At 42.5% G+C, this 21,838-nt stretch overlaps 1 protein-coding gene across 3 annotated transcripts in view; it reads right to left on the reverse strand.

Moving 5' to 3' along the window:
• Positions 1-1,910: 1,910 nt before the first annotated feature.
• Positions 1,911-21,838, reverse strand: part of ABCA6 (ATP binding cassette subfamily A member 6) — a 61,799-nt gene continuing 41,871 nt past the window's right edge. For 2 of the 3 annotated variants that reach the window (XM_045044291.1, XM_006940527.5), the window contains 14 exons: positions 18,228-18,347; positions 16,273-16,350; positions 14,656-14,747; positions 13,602-13,722; positions 12,405-12,522; positions 10,987-11,078; positions 10,340-10,506; positions 9,798-9,873; positions 9,626-9,720; positions 8,849-8,968; positions 8,329-8,469; positions 6,401-6,480; positions 4,100-4,155; positions 1,911-3,968 (listed from right to left, as the gene is read on the reverse strand). In XM_045044291.1, the coding sequence (XP_044900226.1) occupies positions 3,867-3,968; positions 4,100-4,155; positions 6,401-6,480; positions 8,329-8,469; positions 8,849-8,968; positions 9,626-9,720; positions 9,798-9,873; positions 10,340-10,506; positions 10,987-11,078; positions 12,405-12,522; positions 13,602-13,722; positions 14,656-14,747; positions 16,273-16,350; positions 18,228-18,347 (1,458 nt within the window). In that variant the 3' untranslated portion in view covers positions 1,911-3,866. Of the gene's footprint in view, positions 3,969-4,099; positions 4,156-6,400; positions 6,481-8,328; positions 8,470-8,848; positions 8,969-9,625; positions 9,721-9,797; positions 9,874-10,339; positions 10,507-10,986; positions 11,079-12,404; positions 12,523-13,601; positions 13,723-14,655; positions 14,748-16,272; positions 16,351-18,227; positions 18,348-21,838 lie in introns of those variants that run through there. The other variant, XM_045044292.1, reaches the window with a different exon arrangement.

Raw genomic sequence — 21,838 nt, forward strand, 5'->3', positions numbered from 1 at the left:
TGATTTAGTGCTGACACGATCTGTCTGTAGTGTCGGATCCCACGAGTTAACAGCCCTGTCTCACAAGACTTCCCTGAGTCCTATGTTGCCTTCTCTGATTCTGGCCTTCCAGCTCTAAATGGGGTTCCCATGACCCCATCCTTGGGTTTGACAAGCTAGCACAGTTCAAAGACCTCCAGTGGGGTGGGGGGGGGCGTGCCTGGGTGGCTCAGTCGGTTGAGCATCCGACTTCGGTTCAGGTCATGATCTCACAGTTTGTGGGTTCAAGACCCACATCAGGCTCTGTGCTGACAGTTTGGAGCCTGGAGCCTGCTTCAGATTCTGGGTCTCCTTTTCTCTCTGCCCCTCCTCCGCTCACGCTTTGTCTCACTCTGTTTCTCAAAAATAAGTATGTGTAAAAAATTTTTTTTAAATAAAAGACCTCAGGGGAACACTTACTTACGTTTACTGGTTGATTATATAATAAATTGTATGATGAAGGATTCAGATGAATAACCAGATGAAGAGATACATGGGGTAACTTCTGGAAGGGTTCCAAGCTCAGAAGCCTCAGTCACCCAGGAACTAGGATGCACCCACCACCTTCCCAGCACATTGATGTATTCACCAGCTTGGAAGCTCCCTGAATCCTATACTTTTTGGATTTTTATGGAGGCTTCATCAGATAGGTGTGATTGACTATTAAGTCAATTTCTAACCCTTCTCCCACCTCTGGAGAATAGGGGTAGGGCTGAAAATACCAAGCTTCTAATCACAGTTTGGTCTTTCTGGTGATCAGTGCTGATCTTACAGCCCACCAGAGTCATCTTATTGGAACAAAAGATACTTCTATCATCCAAGAAATTCCAAGGGTCTTAGGAGCTCTGTGTCAGGAACTGGGGTCCAAGACCAAATGTTAGAAGGAACTGGGAGCAGAGACATTCTATATGTAATCTTATTCTTATTTTTTTTTTTTTTTGGCAAGTAAATATAGAGAATTGTAGCCAAGATCAGCTTACCTGAAGCGGAAGCCAGTAGTGCCCAGAACTGGTAGGAACAAGCACCTTAAATGGTAATTTGGTGAATTGTTGGAGGCTGAGTGAAGATTAGCTAAGAACTGGTAGGAACAAACACCTTAAATGGTAATTTGATGAATTGTTGGAGGCTGAGTGAAGATTAGGTGAGAATAGGACGTTCCTGGGGTCAATAGTGTTAGAGGGGTCAGAAGCAGGTGCGTGTAACTGGCGGAGGGCAAAAGCTATGGGCATGGAAGGATACATCTACTGCTTGACATCAGGAATGAAAACAAGGGCAAGAGGGAAGAGATCCTCTGATCTCTCTCCTTTTCCACCTTTGCATCTATTGTTGCTCTTTCCTATTGGATTGGTCAGACCCAGTTGGAAGCCAACCATGAAAGCAGGGAATTGGTGATACAGTCCACAGCGGTCAGCCTCCCCTGGAAAGGGTATAGTAGGAAAATAAAGAACAAAACCAGTACAAGACCTGTCTACAATAGAGTTTGAGATGATACAACTATTTTTCCTTTAAAAAAAATTCCTTTTAGGGGCACCTGGGTGGCTCAGTCGGTTGAGCGTCCAACTTCAGCTCAGGTCATGGTCTCGCAGTTTGTGAGTTTGAGCCCCGCGTCGGGCTCTGTGCTAATAAACAGCTCAGAGCCTGGAGCCTGCTTCAGATTCTCTCTCTCTCTCTCTCTCTCTCTCTCTCTCTCTCTCTCTCTCTCCCCCTCCCCTGCTCATGCTTTGCCTCTCTCTGCCTCTCAAAAATAAATAAATGTTAAAAAAGTTTTTAAAAAAATTTGTAAAAAATCCCTTTTGTTTTATTCTGATCTCCTTCCATTTTCATACCCATGTATCTGCTTTTGAACATATTCCTAATAAAAACCCAAATTTTCAAAAACAAGCATATTATGATGGTTTTAGCAAATCATGTCCAGTTTAATCTTTTAAAATATTCATATCATCTAATATTGGTTATTCAGTACTTTGTAAACGTATTTCTACAACACTTAAGAACACATAACTTATAATGAATAGAAGCAAAGATTTCATCATATCATTACGTGAATGGTTATGTATGTTGTGGTCTTGTACATCTGAGCAAGACAGGAGAATTTATTGCCTGAGTTTTAGGAAGAATTTAAATGCAACTCTCATTATGATATGAATTTGTCTTTACAGGGTGCGAAGGATCCTGAATAAACAGTACGATCATTTATCATGGATTTAGAAATATAATGTTCCAGATATAATTTTGATGTATGTAATGTAATATATGCAGATAAATATTTAATTGTATGAAAGTTTACAAAATGGATATGAAAAAGATTAAAGTACAAGAGTAAATGAACAAATAATACAAATAATTAACACAAAATAAAATGCAAACATAGAAAGCTAGAACTCCGCCATAAGTTTAAAAGTAAATTAAAACAATTCCAATGTTTTATCAGCAAATATGCATATATGTTTAATTAAGAAGTTATGTATACTATAATGATTCCACCCCTGTAAAAGAGTTCACTAAAGAAAGAAGTTGATTTTTGTTTTTTTTTGGTGTGGAGAAAGTGTGCTGATTCTTTTATTCAATTTTATTCCATTTCTATATTTTTCTCCGTTATGCAAATGTTCTTCAACAAGTATCACAATTTGTTTTAAGTCATATAACATCACCAAAAAAAAAAAAAAAAAAAAAAAAAAAAAAGGACATCAAGAATACTGCTTGGTATCCAAAAAATTTTCTGGTGATATTCAAAATGAAATAACTATTGCTTAAGGAAAAAAAATAAAATTACATGTAAAGCACACACATATTTTTTAAAATTTAGTAATAAAAATGATACATGCATGTGTGTATACAGATAGAAACACATGTACATATACATATGTAAGAGGGAAGTGATTTTAAAATAGCAGAAAATACAGTTGGCCCTTGAACTACATGGGTTTTAACTGTGCAGGCTTACTTACATATGGATTTTTTATCATACAGTACAGACTATGTATTTTTCCTTATGATTTTCTTATAACATTGTCTATTCTCTAGCTTACTTATTGCAAGAACACAGCAGATGAAACATGACATACAAAATATGTGTTTCTGGTATTGGGAAGGCTTCCAGTCCACAGTAGGTTATTAGTGGTTAAGTTTTAGGGAAGTCAAAAGTTACATGCAGATTTTTGACTACATAGGGGTTTGGCATCCCTAATCCCCATGTTGTTCAAGGATCAACTGTACACCGAAAACTGCTAATGAGCTGGTGAGAAATCAACACCTCCCATAATCACAAAATAACATATTCAAAAATTTTAAAGTCTGAACAAATGCTGTGATGCCCCTATTTTCAAAAAGTATGTTTGAACTGCTTCTCCAATGTACGTGCTTGTTCATTTGTGAGTCCAAGGGACTCCCCACTCTGTGAATTTCAAAACAATTTCTGAAAAGTTTTCAGAGGAAGACTCTTGGGTTTTACTTGTGTTTTACAACAAACCCATAAACCTCATGCATTCCAAATGGGCGTGTAGCACATATTTCAGCAAGGGAATTTTTTAGTAAATGTCGTATTTCAAAGTTATATGCCATGTTTGAAGTTATACTTCAAAAAAATTCCAAACTTGTGATCATATTTTCACAATACCTGGTACCTGGTCTTTAAGTAACTTTATCAATACTTTGTATTGGCTTTATCACAGATTTTCTATCATTCCTAAATTTAAGAGGAAGAATGATTTTGAAATTTATTCATTTATTAACTAAACATACAAAACATACCTGATATTGATGTTAATGATTTTTAAAATTATACATACTGCCAATTATAACATATAACATAAGCTTATATGACACAAAGAATTAATAGGTTTGAGCTTTTAAGGGTCGTCTGAAGGAGAGAGGAGTTCCCATCTCATGGTTGTATCAATTTCTTCTTCAAAATTCCCCAGCTCCTGTTCCTTAGAAAGCTCTAAAAATACCTAACCAGGAGACATAGCAGAAGGAAAAAGAATATCAAGTTGTTTATTGTCTTCCAAATTAATAAGAAATATAAATGGTACTAGCGTGTGAAATTTACAGGAATGATACAAAACCATCAAAGCTGACCCACCTTTTCCAATGTGCACTGGGAGAGGCTGTATTCTTCCAGGTTAAATTTATGTTTCACTGGGAGGGGGGGTGGAAAAAAAAGACAAATAGCAGATGCTTACAATTTATTACTAAGGATTTTTTCAAAGGCATACAAAATAAAAATACACACGATTAAAATAAATAGAACATAAAGCTGAAAAACAAAACGGTTGGTGAAAGAATGGAATCACGAAAAGTCAGTGTTAATATAAATGCAAATTAAGACTCTTAAATACAGAGAACAAACTGAGGGTTATGGGGGTGGGGGGTTAGAGGGATGGGGAAAAGGGAGATGGGCATTGGGGAGGGCACTTGTTGGGATGAACCCTGGGTGTTGTACGTAAGCGATGAATCACGGGAATCTACTCCTGAAGCCAAGGCTACACTGTATGTTAGCTAACTTGACAATAAATAAATTTTTACAAATGCAAATTAAATTAATCTTGATAGTAGAGTTTTCTCATATTACATTTTGATATGGTTTATTACTTAGTATATATGTCTTGGGAGACGTATAAATTCCTTGAGGAACTACATAATTGATTGGTACATTCTTACACAGAAGGAAGATTTCAATCCCATCCCTTCCACTTTGAAAGGACCCAATACTTCTGTGTCACTGTCTTCAGCCAGTTTATCTGCTATACCAAGCTCTATGCTGGGCGTCCCCACCGGGAAATCCTCGTGAGACTGGTCATCGAATTTACATATTCAAGTGTTCACAGTTCACTACTCACCCAGTGAGAATCTTCTGTGTGTGAGCCACCCTTGGAACCATAGGCAAAGGAGGGGCGAAAACAAAACCCCTGCGTTCTAAGGGCAGGAGTATGGGCCTCAAATAAATAAGGACTTAAATATATAATAAATGATGATTACTACTAGGGAGAAAAGATAAATCAGGTAAAGGAAACAGGAAGTGCCAAGCACTCTTTTTTTTACAGGATGGCTGGGGCTGGCCATAGTTACCAGGTAAGAATTGAGCGAAACTTGAAAGAAGTGAGAAAGCAAGGCGGGTAGTTAGGAAACAGAATTTCACGAAGCAGAATCAGCAAGTGCAAAGTCCTGAGGCAGGAGTGTGCAAGTCTGGTAGCATTTAGGAAGTACTGGGAAGTCAGGGTGTCCAGAGCGGAGGGAATAAACCTGGGATTCGTATTCTCTCAAACACGATGGGCCAGGTACAGGTCTAGACACTTGACAAACGAACTCATTTAATCTTCCCAATGACCCTGCCAGGTGGGCACTGATATTACCTCTCATTTCTAATTTTTTATTTAAAAAAAAAATTTTTTTTAATGTTTATTTATTTTTGAGACAGAGAGAGACAGAGCATGAACGGGGGAGGGGCAGAGAGAGAGGGAGACACAGAATCTGAAACAGGCTCCAGGCTCTGAGCTGTCAGCACAGAGCCTGATGCAGGGCTCGAACCCACAAACCGCGAGATCGTGACCTGAGCTGAAGTCGGATGCTTAACCGACTGAGCCACCCAGGCACCCCTCATTTCTAATTTTTTAAAAGTTTATTTATTTTTTTCAGAGAGAGAGAGAGAGAGAGAGAGAGAGAGAGAGCGAGCGAGCAGGGGAGGGGCAGAGTGAGGGAGACAGAGGATCTGAAGCAGGCTCTGGGCGCTGACAGCTGAGAACCCGGTGGGGGTTTCGAACTCACGCACCGGGAGATGGTGACCTGAGCTGAAGCCCCATGCTCAACCGATTGAGCCTCCGGGGCTCCCTTACCCCTCATTTAGAGATGGGTCATCTTAGACCTGCAGAGATTCAGTGGCTTTACCAAGGTAGAGGGGCTGGCACAGGAGTTGGGGGTTTTCACCACTGTGCTGTGTGAGAAATTACTCCATGACAGTCTGCTGAAAGCCGATGAAGAGGAAGAACAGAGAATTTCCAGTGGCAAGAGGAGCCATGCACAATGCAGGGGACAGACTGAGCAAGAGACACGGACGGTTCATTCACTGTGACAGGAAGGCAGAACACACAGGCACAGAGGCAGGTCTCCTGATGGATGGGGGCAAGGTGTTCTGCTCAGGTCACATGATCTTATGGTGGGTGGGATGGGAGACTTGTGTCAGGCTTCAGGCTGACAGTGCAGAGCCTGATTGGGATTGTCTCTCTCCCCCTCTTTCTGCCCCTCCCCTGCTCATGCTCTCTCTCTCTCTCTCTCTCAAAATAAACTTAAACAAAAGAAAAATATATTACACAATTATCTACCACGAAATTATTACCTAAGTCTGAACAGATTCTTCCAAATTTTATTTTATAAGGATAACTCTTACCTGCCTCTAATTTGTGAAAGGTCTGAGATAGAGGGTACACATCCGCCAAAGGTATCTTATAGGCCAAGAAGGACGAACACCTGGGAATACGAAAAATGTCATATTTGACGTTGAGTTTCAAGGGGAGAAGATGACCATCAAAATAAATACTGATATTAACATCAGTTTCCTCTGAAGAAAATAAAAATAATGCCAGTTAACGTATGGCTTACATATAGAACAAATAACATGACCGATGGAAAATCCTTAAAAGGTCTTTGGTGGCTGGCTGTTGGAGCAAATTCTCCTAGAAATAATGCAGCTTATCTGCATATATGTTCAGTGTATGTAAACCTTTCTCTTATTGTTGTTGAACACGGGCGTCTGAACTGATCCCTTTGCTTAGTTTAAATTAGGTTGCAATTAGGGGCGCCTGGGTGGCTCTGTCGGTTAAGCGCCGACTTGGGCTCAGGTCATGATCTTGCCGTTCGTGAGTTCAAGCCCCGTGTCGGGCTCTGTGCTGACAGCTCAGACCCTGGAGCCCACTTCGGATTCTGTGTCTCCCTCTCTCGCTGCTCCTTCCCCGCTCCTGCTCTGTCTCTGTCTCTCACAAATAAATAAACATTAAAAAAAAATTTTAAGGGGCGCCTGGGTGGCGCAGTCGGTTAAGCGTCCGACTTCAGCCAGGTCACGATCTCGCGGTCCGTGAGTTCGAGCCCCGCGTCAGGCTCTGGGCTGATGGCTCGGAGCCTGGAGCCTGTTTCAGATTCTGTGTCTCCCTCTCTCTCTGCCCCTCCCCCGTTCATGCTCTGTCTCTGTCCCAAAAATAAATAAACGTTAAAAAAATTTTTTTAAATTAGGTTTTAATTAATTAATTAATATTTCATCTTTGTCACTAGAAATCTAAGGGAAGGGGGATGTGAGGTTCAGAGAGAGGGACAGACTAGGGAAAGTTCAAAAGGCTTTAACTATAAACTTCCCTGAGCTCTGAGGACAGGAAGAGCCGGAATGGATTCGGATTCGTGGCGTCTTGTTTCCACTTGCCACTTCCAGCTGCATGACTTCGTGCCTAGTCTCAGCTCATCCTCAAATGGCTGTCTGATGCCCCCGGCTGGCCCTAGAGCTGCTCACACCTCCAGGCCCGGCCCCTTTCAGCCCAGCCCTTCCTCTTCCAGCCTTGCCACCCATGGCCATCCCACCTAGATCAAAATCGCTTCTTGGAGTTGTAACACCAAGAGGCTGGAAACAGGATTGGGTTACTTGCCCTGGCACAGCCTTAGAGAGTTCCGTTATATTCATGCTGGGCTAAAATGGAAATAGCAGTTGCTATCCCTGCTTCTTTGGCGTGCTCCTCTCTCCAAGGAGTTCCAAATTCAGTTCTTGTCCCGCCTCCTTGCACCGTCCCCCAGCAACGGGCAGGCATACACAAACACACGCAGACGTACAGGTCCACACATGCGCCTTTCTGTTCTCCGTTTTGAGGCGTGAAAACTCATTAGAGGGAGAATGTTTGATGATCTCGACTGCTGTTTGTTTCCTAGAGGGAAATTCACCCTAAATACGTTACATCTTTTAAACTGTAAATATTTACATCTTTTAAATATTTTCAGGGAGGTCTGTGGAAGGCGCATGGGGCCAACCGTGGTCCCGTGTGGGTTCCATGCAGGAGAAGTTCCTTTCCCCCAATTTTTCCAAGTCCTGTTTTGGGTTGGGGCCAGCCCTGGATGGCTGAGGAGGCTCATGCAAGGTGTCCTCAACCCTTCCTAGGGGACACAGCTTCCTGGGTGGCTCTCCAACCTCTTACAATCTGGAGGAGTCTGTAAATCGGTTTTTGAGGTCCCTAACTGTTATCATGAAGTCAAATCATCCTGAAGTTCTCACAGAGCAGAAAAGAAACCACTTGAGTGGGTAAAGCCAACAGGTTTTTCCGTAATCAGAAGCTCCTTCACCTTTCCTGCTGTGCAGCCTGTGGGAAGAGCTTCAGAATCTCGGCTTGGACCCAAGTCACCTGGGACGATTCCTTTACTTTCAGTTCTAGAACGTAATCCTTGCCAAGTTTGTTTTTCAGGTGTTGGATGGAGCCGATGCACCTATGGGCAAGAAGGAAAACATGTTGGAAAAAATGTTACTCCTTAAATTTCTTACATTATTCCTTTTTTTTTTTTAATATTTATTTTTGAGAGAGAGGGGCAGAGAGAGTGGTAGAGAGAATCCCAAGCAGGCTCCCAGCCATCAGCGCAGAGCCCAATACGGAGCTCGAACCCACGGATGGTGAGATCACGACCTGAGCTGAAGTCAGACACTCAACTGACTGAGCCACTCTTACATTATTTTCAAATTTCAGATGGAGGGAAAGGGGCATCCCTGAGCGAACTGAAGGAAAGAACTCTAGGTGCTCACAGCGATTTCGCCCTTCCTGTGGGGAATCTTGTTCTGAGGGTCAAGCACAGACTCCAGAAGGACACCCACCTCAGCCTTCCAGACACCATGATGGCGATGCGGTCACAAATGGCCTCTGCTTCAGCCAGGTAATGGGTGGTCAGCAGGGCCCCCTTCTCTGTGTTTTTAATGGCTGCCTGGATCATCTGCCTGAAGCACATCAAAAAATTACCATTAAAAAAAGGGTAGAAAAAAAGAGAGAAATGGAGGGAGAATTGTAGAAAGAAAATACAGTTTAGGAATCATTTTTATCAGCCAAGTTTCTAATTAAAAAAGCAGAAATGTGAATATCGATTAGGTTTCTGATAATACGAAGTGTTTAATATTTTTAACGCTTTGATATTAATATTTAATATTTTTAGGTATGCCAACGGTATTCTGGTTAAGTATTTTTTAACATTTATTTATTTTTGACAGACACAGAGAGACAGAGTATGAGCAGGGGAGGGGCAGAGAGAGAGGGAGACAAGATTCCGAAGCAGGCTCCGGGCTCTGAGCTGTCAGCACAGAGCCCGACGTGGGACTCGAGCTCACAAACCACCAGATCATGACCTGAGCCGCAGTCAGATGCTTCACTGACTGAGCCACCCAGGCGCCCCAAGGGTTTTTTTCTTTTTTTAATGTGAATACCACATGAAGATGATACAACATCAGAGAATCTATGTGTTAAATATTTATTGTCCCAATTACACCGATTATCTCCACTAGATTAGAAATGAGTGGATTTGGTGTCCCGAGATCAGTTTAAAAACACAACTTTTGCATAAAGGTTATACTCCTGGCTCTGAGGGTTATGATAATGCTCACCACATTTGCTGCTGCCCTCCTGGATCCATGCCCGTCGATGGTTCATCCAGAAGCAGGATAGGCGAATTTCCCAGGATGCTCAGCACAAAACACAACTGAAAAGCAGAGAGGCACCTTATTTCGCTGCTTCCATCATACTGGCCCTCAGAAGAACATCACACATCACACACACCTTTCGAGTGGCTCCGGCCGTCAATTTCTGCACCGGCACATTTAGCTGTTCGCGCAGGGTGAAAGTATCCACCAGCCTGATGGGAAAAGGATGAGAATATCAGCGCGAAAGAGGACGTTTGGAAAATGTGATCCCACAGAAGAGTAATAGCTTTTGGAGGGAAACCTGGCACTGTTCTTCTGAAACTCGAACGATCGGAGAGAAGAACAGTTCGTTTTGGAACATGGAAGGCTTTTCATCTCATAAAAAGTCCTGGCGGGTAACTAGAATTTCGAACTTGGAACTGAAATGGATGCTTATTCGTGATCATTCATTCATTTAACACCGTCCATCATTATATGCATTGTTGTGTTTTTTAAAGATCCCTCAATCAAGGATGCAGGAAACAGCTCCCGTCTTCCAACCCTGCCCTACCACTGACACTCTCTGAAAAGGTGGAGGCGTCGCTTCTCCTCTCCGTTCTTTATTAGTGGATTCAGCATCAGTGGTACAGCCTCCCTCCCTGCCTCGGGACCGAAAGGAACCAGATGACCTCATTTTACCGTGAGATGGCAACAGTGGCGTCCCCTTTCCTCAGCCCTTTGATGGCAGTGAACACCTCCAGATGTTCCCTCACTGTCAGGCAGGGCCACAGCACGTTCTCCTGAGGACAGTACCCCAGGAAGCCCACCATGCTGTCTCCCTGATGACCCCAGCCTCTCAGCTCCACCTGAGAAAGTAAACCGGTTTTAGACCCACACGCAGCCTTTCCTCTCATCTCACGATTCCCCAAGACACCGCCACAAAGCTAAAAAATACCGCAAGTTTTTGAGCATCGACAGACTATTATCAGATTGGAATCATAAAGCCTTTGTCTTTCTCTGTCTGACTTATTTCACTCATTTCACAGTACACCCTCTACGCCCAACCACGCTGTTGCAAATGATAGAGATGTTGAAATCATTATATTGTATACCTGAAACTAATTTAACACTGTTAACTGCGCTTCAATAAAAAAGGGCTTAATTAAAAAGATAAACAGGCAAAAATTAAAAAGCTAAAAAAATGAATACAATAGACATCGGTTCATACATTTCTGCTAGAAAATCATCGAAGCTGCTAAAAATAGAGTCTCACGAAGATACAGCCTGCATTTATCACGAAATTTATAGTTTGGGAATAAAAAAATCATTCTTCCATTCTTTACTACCTCTCCAGCTGTGGGCTTTGCGATCCCAGAAATCATTCTAATAGATGAACTTTTACCGGCACCGTTAGGTCCTAGCAGTCCCAAAATCTCACCTGAAAGAGAACCACTGATTATCAATCTGGGAAAGTGAACCATCACAAACTCCACGCACGGCACTATTTTGAAATTGATCACATACATGCAATTCATGTCGCCAAACCATGTCCTTTAACTCCTATAATTATATGGAAGAATAGTGAAAAGCTTGTGGTTTTGATGTCAATAAGTCTTTTGTCTCCCAGATTACTTTTTTCAGGGAAAAATGTGCCAGGTGCTTTTCGGTAGTAGGCACCAGATGTTCTGAGACCATGGTTGAGTGATCCCTAAACTTGGAAAGGCAGGGACATTTTTGTCCATCCCGAATTCCCCCACCTGCATCCAAGCCACCATTGTCTTTCATCTGAACTGATATAAGAGCCCCTTAACTTGTCTGGCACCCATATTTACAAGCCAATAATAGCCAATGTGCAATTTTTTTTGCGATGCTTAAGTGCTAACCAAAAGCTGGCTAAAACCTCTCTGGTGGCATTTTACTAACTTGGTATAAAAATCTCAACCCGTGCCTGTATTTCACAGAGTGGCATCTAGTCTGGCCCTGCTCCCGACTCGGACTTCCTCTCTCCCATCTGCAGCTGCATCACTAGTCTCTCCGTGCCTCGACCATTCCAAAGGCAACCCCAGGTCTGAGTCCCTGCCCGTGATGTTCTCTCTCCCTGGGTGCTCTTACCTCTTCCTGCTCGCATAACTGACACCTTCTTATCACCCAGGTCTTGGCTTAAACGTTACTGCTCTAGAAAGGTCTTCCCTAACCCTAAGTGAATGTAGCCCCAAGCTGCTCGTGCCTTTTCACGTATCTGAATGCTCCACATAGAAACTGCTTGCTATGTGCTGGGGCGCCTGGGTGGCTCGGTCGGTTAAGCGGCAGACTTCGGCTCAGGTCATGACTTCATGGTTCATGAGTTCAAGCCCAACGTTGGGCTCTGGGATGATAGCTTGGAGCCTGGTGCCTGCTTCAGATTCTGTATCTCCCTCTCTCTCTGCCCCTTCCACCCCCCTCAAAATAAACATTAAAAAAAAAAAATATATATATATATATATGAAAGAAATTGCTTTTGTGCTGACACTTTTCTTGATAAGTTAGTTTTGTTTTTTGATCCTCTCTTAGGATGTAAAATCTATGAGGATAGGGACTTGCCTATTTCTTTCATGATTATATTCCAGCACCCAAAGTAGTCCCTGGCATGCTTAAAAAATATATGTTGCATGAATGAATGAATGAATGAATGAATGCTTCAGCAAGTACAATGGTGCCTATAAGACAGATGTTCAGTGGGTACTTTTAAAATAATGGTGAATAAGCTTAAGTGATTCTGCCAAACCTTTTTTAACACAGAAGGAGATATTTCTTGCTGCTATTTTCTTCTTTCTCTTTGAGAAGCAACTTTTCTTCTGCCCTGCATACTCTTTGTGGAGACGGCTAGCAATTATGACAGGTTTCTGGAATAGAGGACAGTGTGATTTGCCTCTTAAGTTTCAGAGATGTTATGTTCCTATGTTCTCACTGCTGGACTCTTTCTTACTCTATGTCATAAAACAAAGTATATTTCAGATGGACAGTAATCAAATCAATACCACTTGTTTCAAATGTAATGTGCATTCGTTGATGTCAACGATATTTCTTGCTTCTAAAATTAACACAGACAGCTTCGTGGAAACTGGCTCATTGCCTTCCCAGAAGTGCCCAAGCTCACGGGCACGTCATAACATCTGTCTAGCAGATAAACGAGTAACCGTTTAAATCTTAATCCCTATTCAGCATTTTCTAGCAAATCTCACCTACATTCCCCAACTTGGGAAATGTTTGGTTTTGAAATGATAGCTCTACCTATCAAAGCCCATTTTTCTCTAAAGGGGAATAAAACCGGGGCTCCTGGGCGGCTCAGTCAGTTGAGGGTCCCACTTTGGCTCAGGTCATGATCTCCTGGTTCCTGGGTTTGAGCCCCACGTCGCGCTCTGTGCTGACAGCTCAGAGCCTGGAGCCTGCTTCGGATTCTTGTCTCCCTCTCTCTCTCTGCCCCTCCCCCACTCGCGTTCTGTCTCTTTCTCGCTCAAAAATAAACATTAAAAAAAATTTTTTTTTACAGTGGAATAAAACCATTACATTCTGTGTTCTCCTTTGACCTTGAGGACACCCCAAAGAAGCGCTTGCATATTTAAGAATTACGAAAAGGCACTGAACTCTGGGGCACCTGGGTGGCTCAGTCGGTTAAGCGGCCAACTTCAGCTCAGGTCAGGATCTCACGGTCTGTGAGTTCGAGCCCCGCGTCGGGCTCCATGCTGACAGCTCAGAGCCTGGAGCCCGCTTCCGATTCTGTGTCTCCCTCTCTCTCTGACCCTCCCCCGCTCATGCTCTGTCTCTCTCTGTCTCAAAAATAAATAAATGTTTAAAAAAAAAAATTTTTTTTTAAAAAGGCACCGAACTCCAAACTTTCACAATGAAAACCAGCATATCGCCCTCTATTCTCGATAGCTCGTGAATATAAGGCCGTTAACATCCACTTTGTCCACTTTTCTACCTCCTCTGAGAGTGAAGTGGCCAGGGCAGTTGCTGTTCTTATTCTTTCTGCTTTCACATCTTCATCCTCGTCACCAGGTTCTTCTGGATTGGGTTGAGCACCTCTACTTTGGGGGGAAATTCTGTGGACAAAACGAAATGTAGGACAGAGGTTTCTTCGTTATGAATGATATCCTTCAGTCAGCAGCTCTGTGATCGTGCCATTGTCCTTTCTTTCAGTAAACTGGTGATGATGATCATGGCCCTGTGAATACACTGCTTCCGCTTTCCCCAAGAGCTCCCATCCCCGTGGCCAGAATTGCTCCCTTCATGCCCTCCATGTTGTTGCCCGCCTTCCACTTAGAATCTCTGACCCGTGCGAATGTGCTGACAGATAACTGCTGCTGCTTTCAAAATCAGGTCACCTACATCTTCTCTGTTGACTCTGAGCCCAACTTAAGGACACCTGACATTTGCTTCAGCATCTTTTACTGTCTGCCCTTCCTAGAGCTCTTCTGGAAGGTCCCTGTTATGAAACACTCTGGGCTACATTCCTCAACCAACTCCATCCCACCTCCTCTGTTCAAGGACACGTGATCACCTGAGAGGAGAGACTGGCATATCTGAGTACTCATTAAATTCCGGAGGAGGGGCGCCTGGGTGGCTCAGTCGGTTGAGCGTCCGACTTCGGCCCAGGTCATGATCTCACGGTCCGTGAGTTCAAGCCCCGTGTCGGGCTCTGGGCTGATGGCTCAGAGCCTGGAGCCTGCTTCTGATTCTGTGTCTCCCTCTCTCTCTGACCCTCCCGCATTCATGCTCTGTCTCTCTCTGTCTCAAAAATAAATAAATGTTTAAAAAAAAAATTTAAATTCCGGAGGAATTGAAAACTTCCCTCCGCCGATGAGTGACAGAGAGTCCTGTTTCCAGGCAGTAAGTCAGCAATCCAGTGACCATCGTGAAAATCAGCCTGCTGTGTACGTTGTCAATATAAACCCACGCCAACAGGTCAGTAGCGCAGCCGCTACATAGGAAGGTTCAAATATGATACTAAGTTCGAAATTAAGTTTTCTCCCAACCTGAAAACAGGATCCCTTCGCGTTATTTTCTTTCCCCATTTCGCTTCCATGCATCTCAGGAGAAACACCAGTATCAACGTCTGAAAGTAGGGCTAGGAGCAAAGAAAAGCAGTTACACGTCGGCATAAGTTCACAAATATTATTTAAGCATCTGAATTAAATTGGTGGCCTTTGTCTTCAGGTAAAATACAGGCAAATCATTCTTACAAGTCCAGAGAGAAAGCCGGCTGTCCGGTGACCATCCAGCCCCGTGCCTCCTTTCTGCTCACAACCCACATCCTGGCTGTCAGCCGAGTTTATCTGCTCTACCTTCAAAATCACCCAGAACCCAACTGCTTCTCACTCCTGCCTGTGCTGCTCCCCTCCAGGGTCCAGGCCGCCATGATTTCTTATCGTGATATTACAACACCTTGCTCCCTGGTCCCCTTCTCCTTCTCCTCCCCTTGCCCCCAACATCTATGCTCAACACAATAACTAGAACTACTCTTTTACAACATAAGTCTATAAATAAACTTAAAAACAAAAAAACAAAAAAACACAGGGTGCCTGGGTGGCTCAGTCGGTTAAGCACCTGCCTCTTCATTGTAGCTCAGGTCATGATCTCATAGGTTTATGGGTTCGAGTCCGCATCGCACTTTGCATTAGCAGCATAGAGCCTGCTTGGGATCTTCTCTCTCTTCCTCTCTCTCTGCCCCTCTCCCACTCACACTGTCTCTGTCTCTCTCAAAACAAATAAACTTGAAAACAATAAAATAAACTAAAACATAAGTCTAATCATATTGCTTTGCTTAAAACCCTCCAATGAGTCCTCAGTTACTCAAAGAAAAGGTAGTCCTTAGAGTGACCCAGAATGCTCTGTGTCAGCTCTTTCTGTCCTCTTTGCACTTTACCCCGTGACCTCTGAGATCTTCTCTTGTACCCTTCTCTCCTTGGTCACTCTGCCACAATCACACTGGCCTCCTTGCTTACCCTGGGACAAGCCAGGGTCCCTCGTGCCCCTATTACAGGAATGCTCTTCCCCAAGCTCTCCCTACAGCCTGCTTTCTTGCCCCACCTCCAATCTTTAGTTCTCACTCAGGCCTTTCCTGACTACCCATTGGACACAATATATACTATTTATTTTAGTTTATTATCTGGCTCCTTCAACCAGAATATAAACTCTACAGGGGCAGGGACTTCTGTCCAGTTTTGCTTCTACGTCTGGAAAAGTAATGACACGTTGTATCCAGAGACAGTAGCTTTCTTCAGCCCAAGCATACCAACAAAATCATCTTTCCCTTTCATTTTTATTATTCAACGTTGCCCTTTTTATCTCTAATTCAAAGGACTTAAGTTACATTGAACCTGTGTTTCTTACAAGCTCTCTCAAACTTGGAGGTGGCATAAACAGGATAAATAAACATGAAAAGTTAATTTTATATTAAATTCTGGACTTACCCAGTCCACTCAGGCATATAAAAACTAACTCATGATTTGGATTCATGTCTGAATTATCTTATTCTGAGACTGTATCAAAAGGGCTTTCAAAGCTGGTACCCGTCAGATAAAACCAAATAGTTATTGTAGTAAATGGTAACTATAAAAAAAATAGGTAAAGAGTTAGAAAGGCCTTCTTACTATTAGGCATACTAGAAGATCAACTCCACTCAGATCAAAATGGCGGTCCTGATTGTCTGAATGGTACGCCTGGGCTCTCTGCAAAGACAGAAAGAAAAAGAGCTAAGTGGAAATTCATCAGCTTTATGATTTGCATTTAAATAATGAAATTCCAATAAACCAACCAACCAACCAATCAATAAAATGAAATTCCGCAAATTGCATATTTTCAAGGCAAGCATCAAGCTTGATTCCTCTGTGTGCCCCGGTGACAAATATTCCGCTGCAGGGAAGAGAGGGGACCACTACTCAATGCTGTCTCCCAGTGAACAGGTGACCTGTGTCTGTTCTCTTTTCCAATCTTTTGTTGTTGTTGTTGTTGTTGTTGTTGTTTAATCTTTTGTTTTAACATTTGCTTCAGGTCTACTGAAGGCATCACAGAGAGAGGATCCTTGTGAAAAATAATAGGGATTGACAATATTTGTCCCAAATGCCCCTCAAGAGCCTTTTCTGGGTCCCTTCCTACCCTGATGGTGACTTTCCCACCATAATAGTTAGCCACATCATGCTATTCTTCCTTCATCAGTCAGTACGTTCAGAAAGTAGCTCATTCCTCCTAAATAATATACGACAGATATAAGTTAGTGTGGTTCACTCGGCAGGTCTGCTTATATTTTAGGGGATTGCTTTAAGCAAAGGAAGGATTTCCAATTGAGAATTCTAAGTGTTCCTCAATCAGTGGAAAAGTGCTTTTGCAGACAGAGAGCTTTCCAGGGGCCCCAAGAACATGAGGGATTAGGGCAGCTTTCTCTACTTTCTTTGAAGTATCATCCAGGATGATGTGGGGCCCTAAAGAGCATCTTCCTGGCTGAGCTATCCAGCACATCTATCTCCTCGTGCACTTCTTTCCATTTGAATCCCACTTTCTTTAATGCCTCCTGGTCTTTCCTGTTTCAGTGCCTTTGCCTCCCTCCACAGAACATGCTTACCTTCTGCCCCCCTCTCCTGCTAATTAATTCTGACTCATTCTTCAGGATCCTGTGGAAGCATTGCTTCCCCCAGAAGAATCATCTGACTCTCTAGATCATGTCAGCTGTGCTTTGTATCTTGCCCTTGGCACTTTGTCCTTCTCTTTTGGAACTTTTAAGCCTTTTGCCCTGAGTCGTTTCACCAAGTGAATGGTGAAAGGATGAATTGTGCTATCTTGCTCATCAGGTGTCCCCAATGACCCGCACAGTACCTGACACAGAATACTGTTTCCCAAAGACAAGCACAGGGTCCAACACAGACCACTGGTTAATGTGTATTTTCGAATGAATAAATGACCCTGTATATGGTTTTATACTCACAGTGGATAACGAATACCTATTAAACTAGGCAACGGTTTTCAATCTGGCATTAGATTTGAATAGCACTTGACAATGCTTATGTTTTGCAAAGTGCATATGGCAAAACTTTATTGAGGTTAATTTTTCTTTTTTAAACTTTTTTTTTTCAACGTTTATTTATTTTGGGGACAGAGAGAGACAGAGCATGAACGGGGGAGGGGCAGAGAGAAAGGGAGACACAGAATCGGAAACAGGCTCCAGGCTCTGAGCCATCAGCACAGAGCCTAACCCTAACTCCCGGACCGCGAGATCGTGACCTGCCTGAAGTCGGACGCCCAACCGACTGTGCCACCCAGGCGCCCCGAGGTTAATTTTTCATGCCAGGAAATTCACCCACTTTAAGTATACAATTCAAGGATTTTCAGTAAATTTACAGAGTTGGGAGAGCATCACCACAATTCACCTTAGTAACATTTTCATCACCCCAAAGAGATACCTCATTTGCATTTGCTATCAAACCCCATTCCCAACCCAACCCAACCCCAGGAAACCACTAGCCTGCGTTCTGTCTTTATGGAATTGGGGCAAAGCACTTTAATAGGCTGCATATTCAAAATTAATGACATATTAACGGTTAATATTTCTTACCTCTGCCAAAAAAGCTAGAAATTCACCCATGGTGGATGAGGGAATTAATATCATGCTGGAAATCAAGACAGGTAAGTTGAAGTGATTCATTACAAGGGTGTCAAACATAATGGTTGAGGTCTACAAGGCAAGTGAAGATATATTGCAGGTCAGACATATACAGTCCATTGATACTGGGGAAAATATTTAAGATGTAAATGTTATCATGTATATCAGAATTTCCCCACGTACAGATTTACCACTTTCAGATGGAGAAGGGAAGGGAGGGGTTTTAGTTAATGAGAATAAACGTGACTGTGAGCTCCCCAACAGAAACACTTTACATAAAAACCTGGAGATTAAGGCAAAGACTTCCTGAGAGTGCATTAAGTGCAGTCTAAGACAATAAGATAAAGAGAGAAATCACCCTTTTACAGCTAAGGTAACAATATTGTGAATGTATAAAAACCTGCATGAGATGAGAAGCTATATGGGTAGTTACTTTGTTTTATTTTTTTATTTAAAAAAGCTTTTGTAATGTTTTGTTTATTTTTGAAGGAGAGAGAGACAGAGTGTGAGTGGGGGAGGGGCGGAGAGAGAGGAAGACACAGAATCCGAAGCAGGCTCCAGGCTCCGAGCTGTCAGCACAGAGCCCGATGCGGGGCGCAAACTCACGAGTCTTGAGATCATGACCTGAGCTGAAGTCTGATGCTTAACCGACTGAGCCACCCAGGGTCCCCTATGGGTAGTTATTTTAAAAAGTCCATACTGCCGCCTACCTAGACTAATGCTTTCTCAATGTCATTCCTGCTCCATTTACGCCCCATTCCAAACAGATAATTTTATCTGCATTTTGATTACACTGATTGATTTTGAGACTCTGCATTTTGATTACAATGGACTTATTTGCTTTCAAAATACTGGTAAATGTGGGATGAGGGATAAAGATGATTTTTCATTGTTCTGTTTTAAGGATCAGTTTATTAGTCCACAGTTGTATGGAGCACTATTTTGAACCTTTTCTGGATCTTATTAGTGTGAGAATTATCATAAAAATAGTAAAAGTTGTAGCTATTAAGTTCGCTGAATAAGTTGTAGCTATTAAGTTCGCTGAACCCCAGGCATTAAGAACTTGGCATGCGTTGTTTGTTTTAATGCTCACAACACCATAATGTGGTCATTCTTGCTATCCCTTCCTCGTATGGGAAATCCAGGGTTTGGAGACCATAACTAACATCCCCAAGACCACACAGTCAGTCAGTGACAAAGTCGGAATTCAAAACCCTATGTGTGTGTGATGCCTAAGTCTTTATGTCAGAAAACGATACTGTTTAGTGGGTTACATAAGGGAATGTTGAATGGCTACTCAGTGAATTTAGAGTTTGGGGGGAATAGATAATCTACACATAAAAAACAATTGGGAATACAACTAAAGAAGTTGTAATCAAGGGTCCAGTAAGAGCACAATAAGCATTTTAGATGGCAAATTCAAAAAGATTTTCTCATTTTACAACCAATAAGCTAAGACTCAGTGTGCCAAGAAGAGAGGCTACCTCTCTTCTTGGGCTGACATCATGGGCACCATCATGGGCTGACAGGTGCTTCCTTATTAGACAGGGACCTAAGATACCCATGAGGTACCACACCCTGTGGGCTATGAGAATCCACTGGACTCCAGAAACAAATTGACAGCTGACTGTGGCTTCACTCAGTGATGGAGAGGCCTCGCCTACACTGTCCTTGCAAATATACCCAAGATCACAAAAGGACAGCTGCACTCCCCATCGTCCGATACGTTTCTATATATGATCTGTGAGCGGTTTAAATGGATACTAACGGCGTCGTGCAAGATCGGTCCTCGCAACACACGTTGCCTCAACACATATTTCAAATAGAATGATAAGTTCTTTGTACCAGGCACAAAGGTATTGCAAAACAGCTTGAGGTCTGTGCGAAGATGGACGGTGCGTGGCAAATCAAAGAGTTACACCCAAATCAAGATGATGATCAGAACAGACTTTAAATTAATATTGTCAACTTGCTGCTACCTCATACCTTGTGACATGTGTAATGATGTGCGTGAGGTTGGAGGCGTCAATTTTATTCTTGAGTCGCCAATAGTTTGTGTGTGATCTGGAAACAAGCGACTCATTTTTCCTCCTCTATAAAATGAGGCGAATGATACCAGATAACGAATTTTTTCTTAAATCTGACATTCCAATATTCCTTAAGTATGTAGCTTCTTTTCACTGATAGAAAAATAAAATGTTAGAGACCAACACACCGAAAGAGATACAGATGAGAAAGGAAAAGGGAAAATAATCAGAAAGTATAAACCTGTATTATACTGGAATACTAGAGTATATATATATTTTTTACATCTTGGACAAAGAAATCTTTATTTTCCAAAATTTACTTTGACTCTGCAATACTGCCTCATCTAATTTTACTCTGTAATAATTCAAAAATAGTTGGCAGCAAAGGAAAAAGCCACCCAATCATATGTAAATATATTTCTACTTGAAAAACAGTGTTTTAGAGCTGCGTGTTCAATTATCTGCTGTAGCCCTTTATTTACTAACTGGTTCATACCACAGTGTGAACGTCTTAACCATCACGTTATTCCACAATCCTAATAGGACAGGTGATTTGCATTAGCATGACTTTGCTTAGAAAGAGCAGAGTCAAATTTCTTCATTCGTTCATTTATTCACTTGCAGCTGAAAAATTATGCGAAAGAAATTCTATGACAATGCGGAATCTATTTTGCCTTCTACCATGTTTTGAAGGAAATTTGCCTTCACGAGACTTTCATTATTTATATCTTCCCCGCTCCCTAAGCCAAGCAGTGAGAGCTATTGTTCTGGCAGATTCTGGTGTATTGAGTCTGGAAAGCCTTCATATTCTATTGAACTGATACCCTTTGGGGGCACCTGGGTGGCTCAGGCGGCTGCGCGTCCAACTTCGGCTCAGGTCATGATCTCTCGGTCTGTGAGTTCGAGCCCCGTGTCGGGCTCTGTGCCGACAGCTCAGAGCCCGGAGCCCGTTTCAGATTCTGTGTCTCCCTCTCTCTCTGCCCCTCCCCCGCTCATGCTCTGTCTCTCTCTCTCTGTCAAAAATAAAAAAAAAAGAAAGAAAAAAAAAGAAATGATACCCTTCGAAATCTTAGAACTTGGCTGACAAAATTCTGTCCACATTTTCAGCAACCTTGGGCATTCAGTAATCTTTCATTCATATTGACCAATAAGTTCTCTGGTGTAGGTACAAAAACATCTCCAATCTTGGAAATTATCAGCGTCTGAGGTTCAAGGATACCTTCTTGAAGCCTGTAGAAATGGACTGTGACATTTGACAGTACAGTCCATTTCTGCTGACAAATGTTACAAAGCCATTTTTTGTTCTAATGTCACCAGGAAGCCCTGTATTCTGAAGAACCCATAAACTCAATAGTAGCACCTTGCCCTTCCGGTCTTCTGTAAGGTTCTCCAGAAACGCAAGTCAAAGGGTTGTACGTGACTTCTTCAGGAAGGTCACTGACTCGGAAACATGTAACATTTCCTCTCCTTTCTACAGTGTAATCGAAAGCTATTACTTTTTTGCCATTTCTCAAGGCAAAGGTGACCATATCTAAC

The sequence above is a fragment of the Felis catus genome, chromosome E1, assembly GCF_018350175.1.
Source record: "Felis catus isolate Fca126 chromosome E1, F.catus_Fca126_mat1.0, whole genome shotgun sequence".
In the NCBI taxonomy this organism is placed as follows: Eukaryota; Metazoa; Chordata; class Mammalia; order Carnivora; family Felidae; genus Felis; species Felis catus.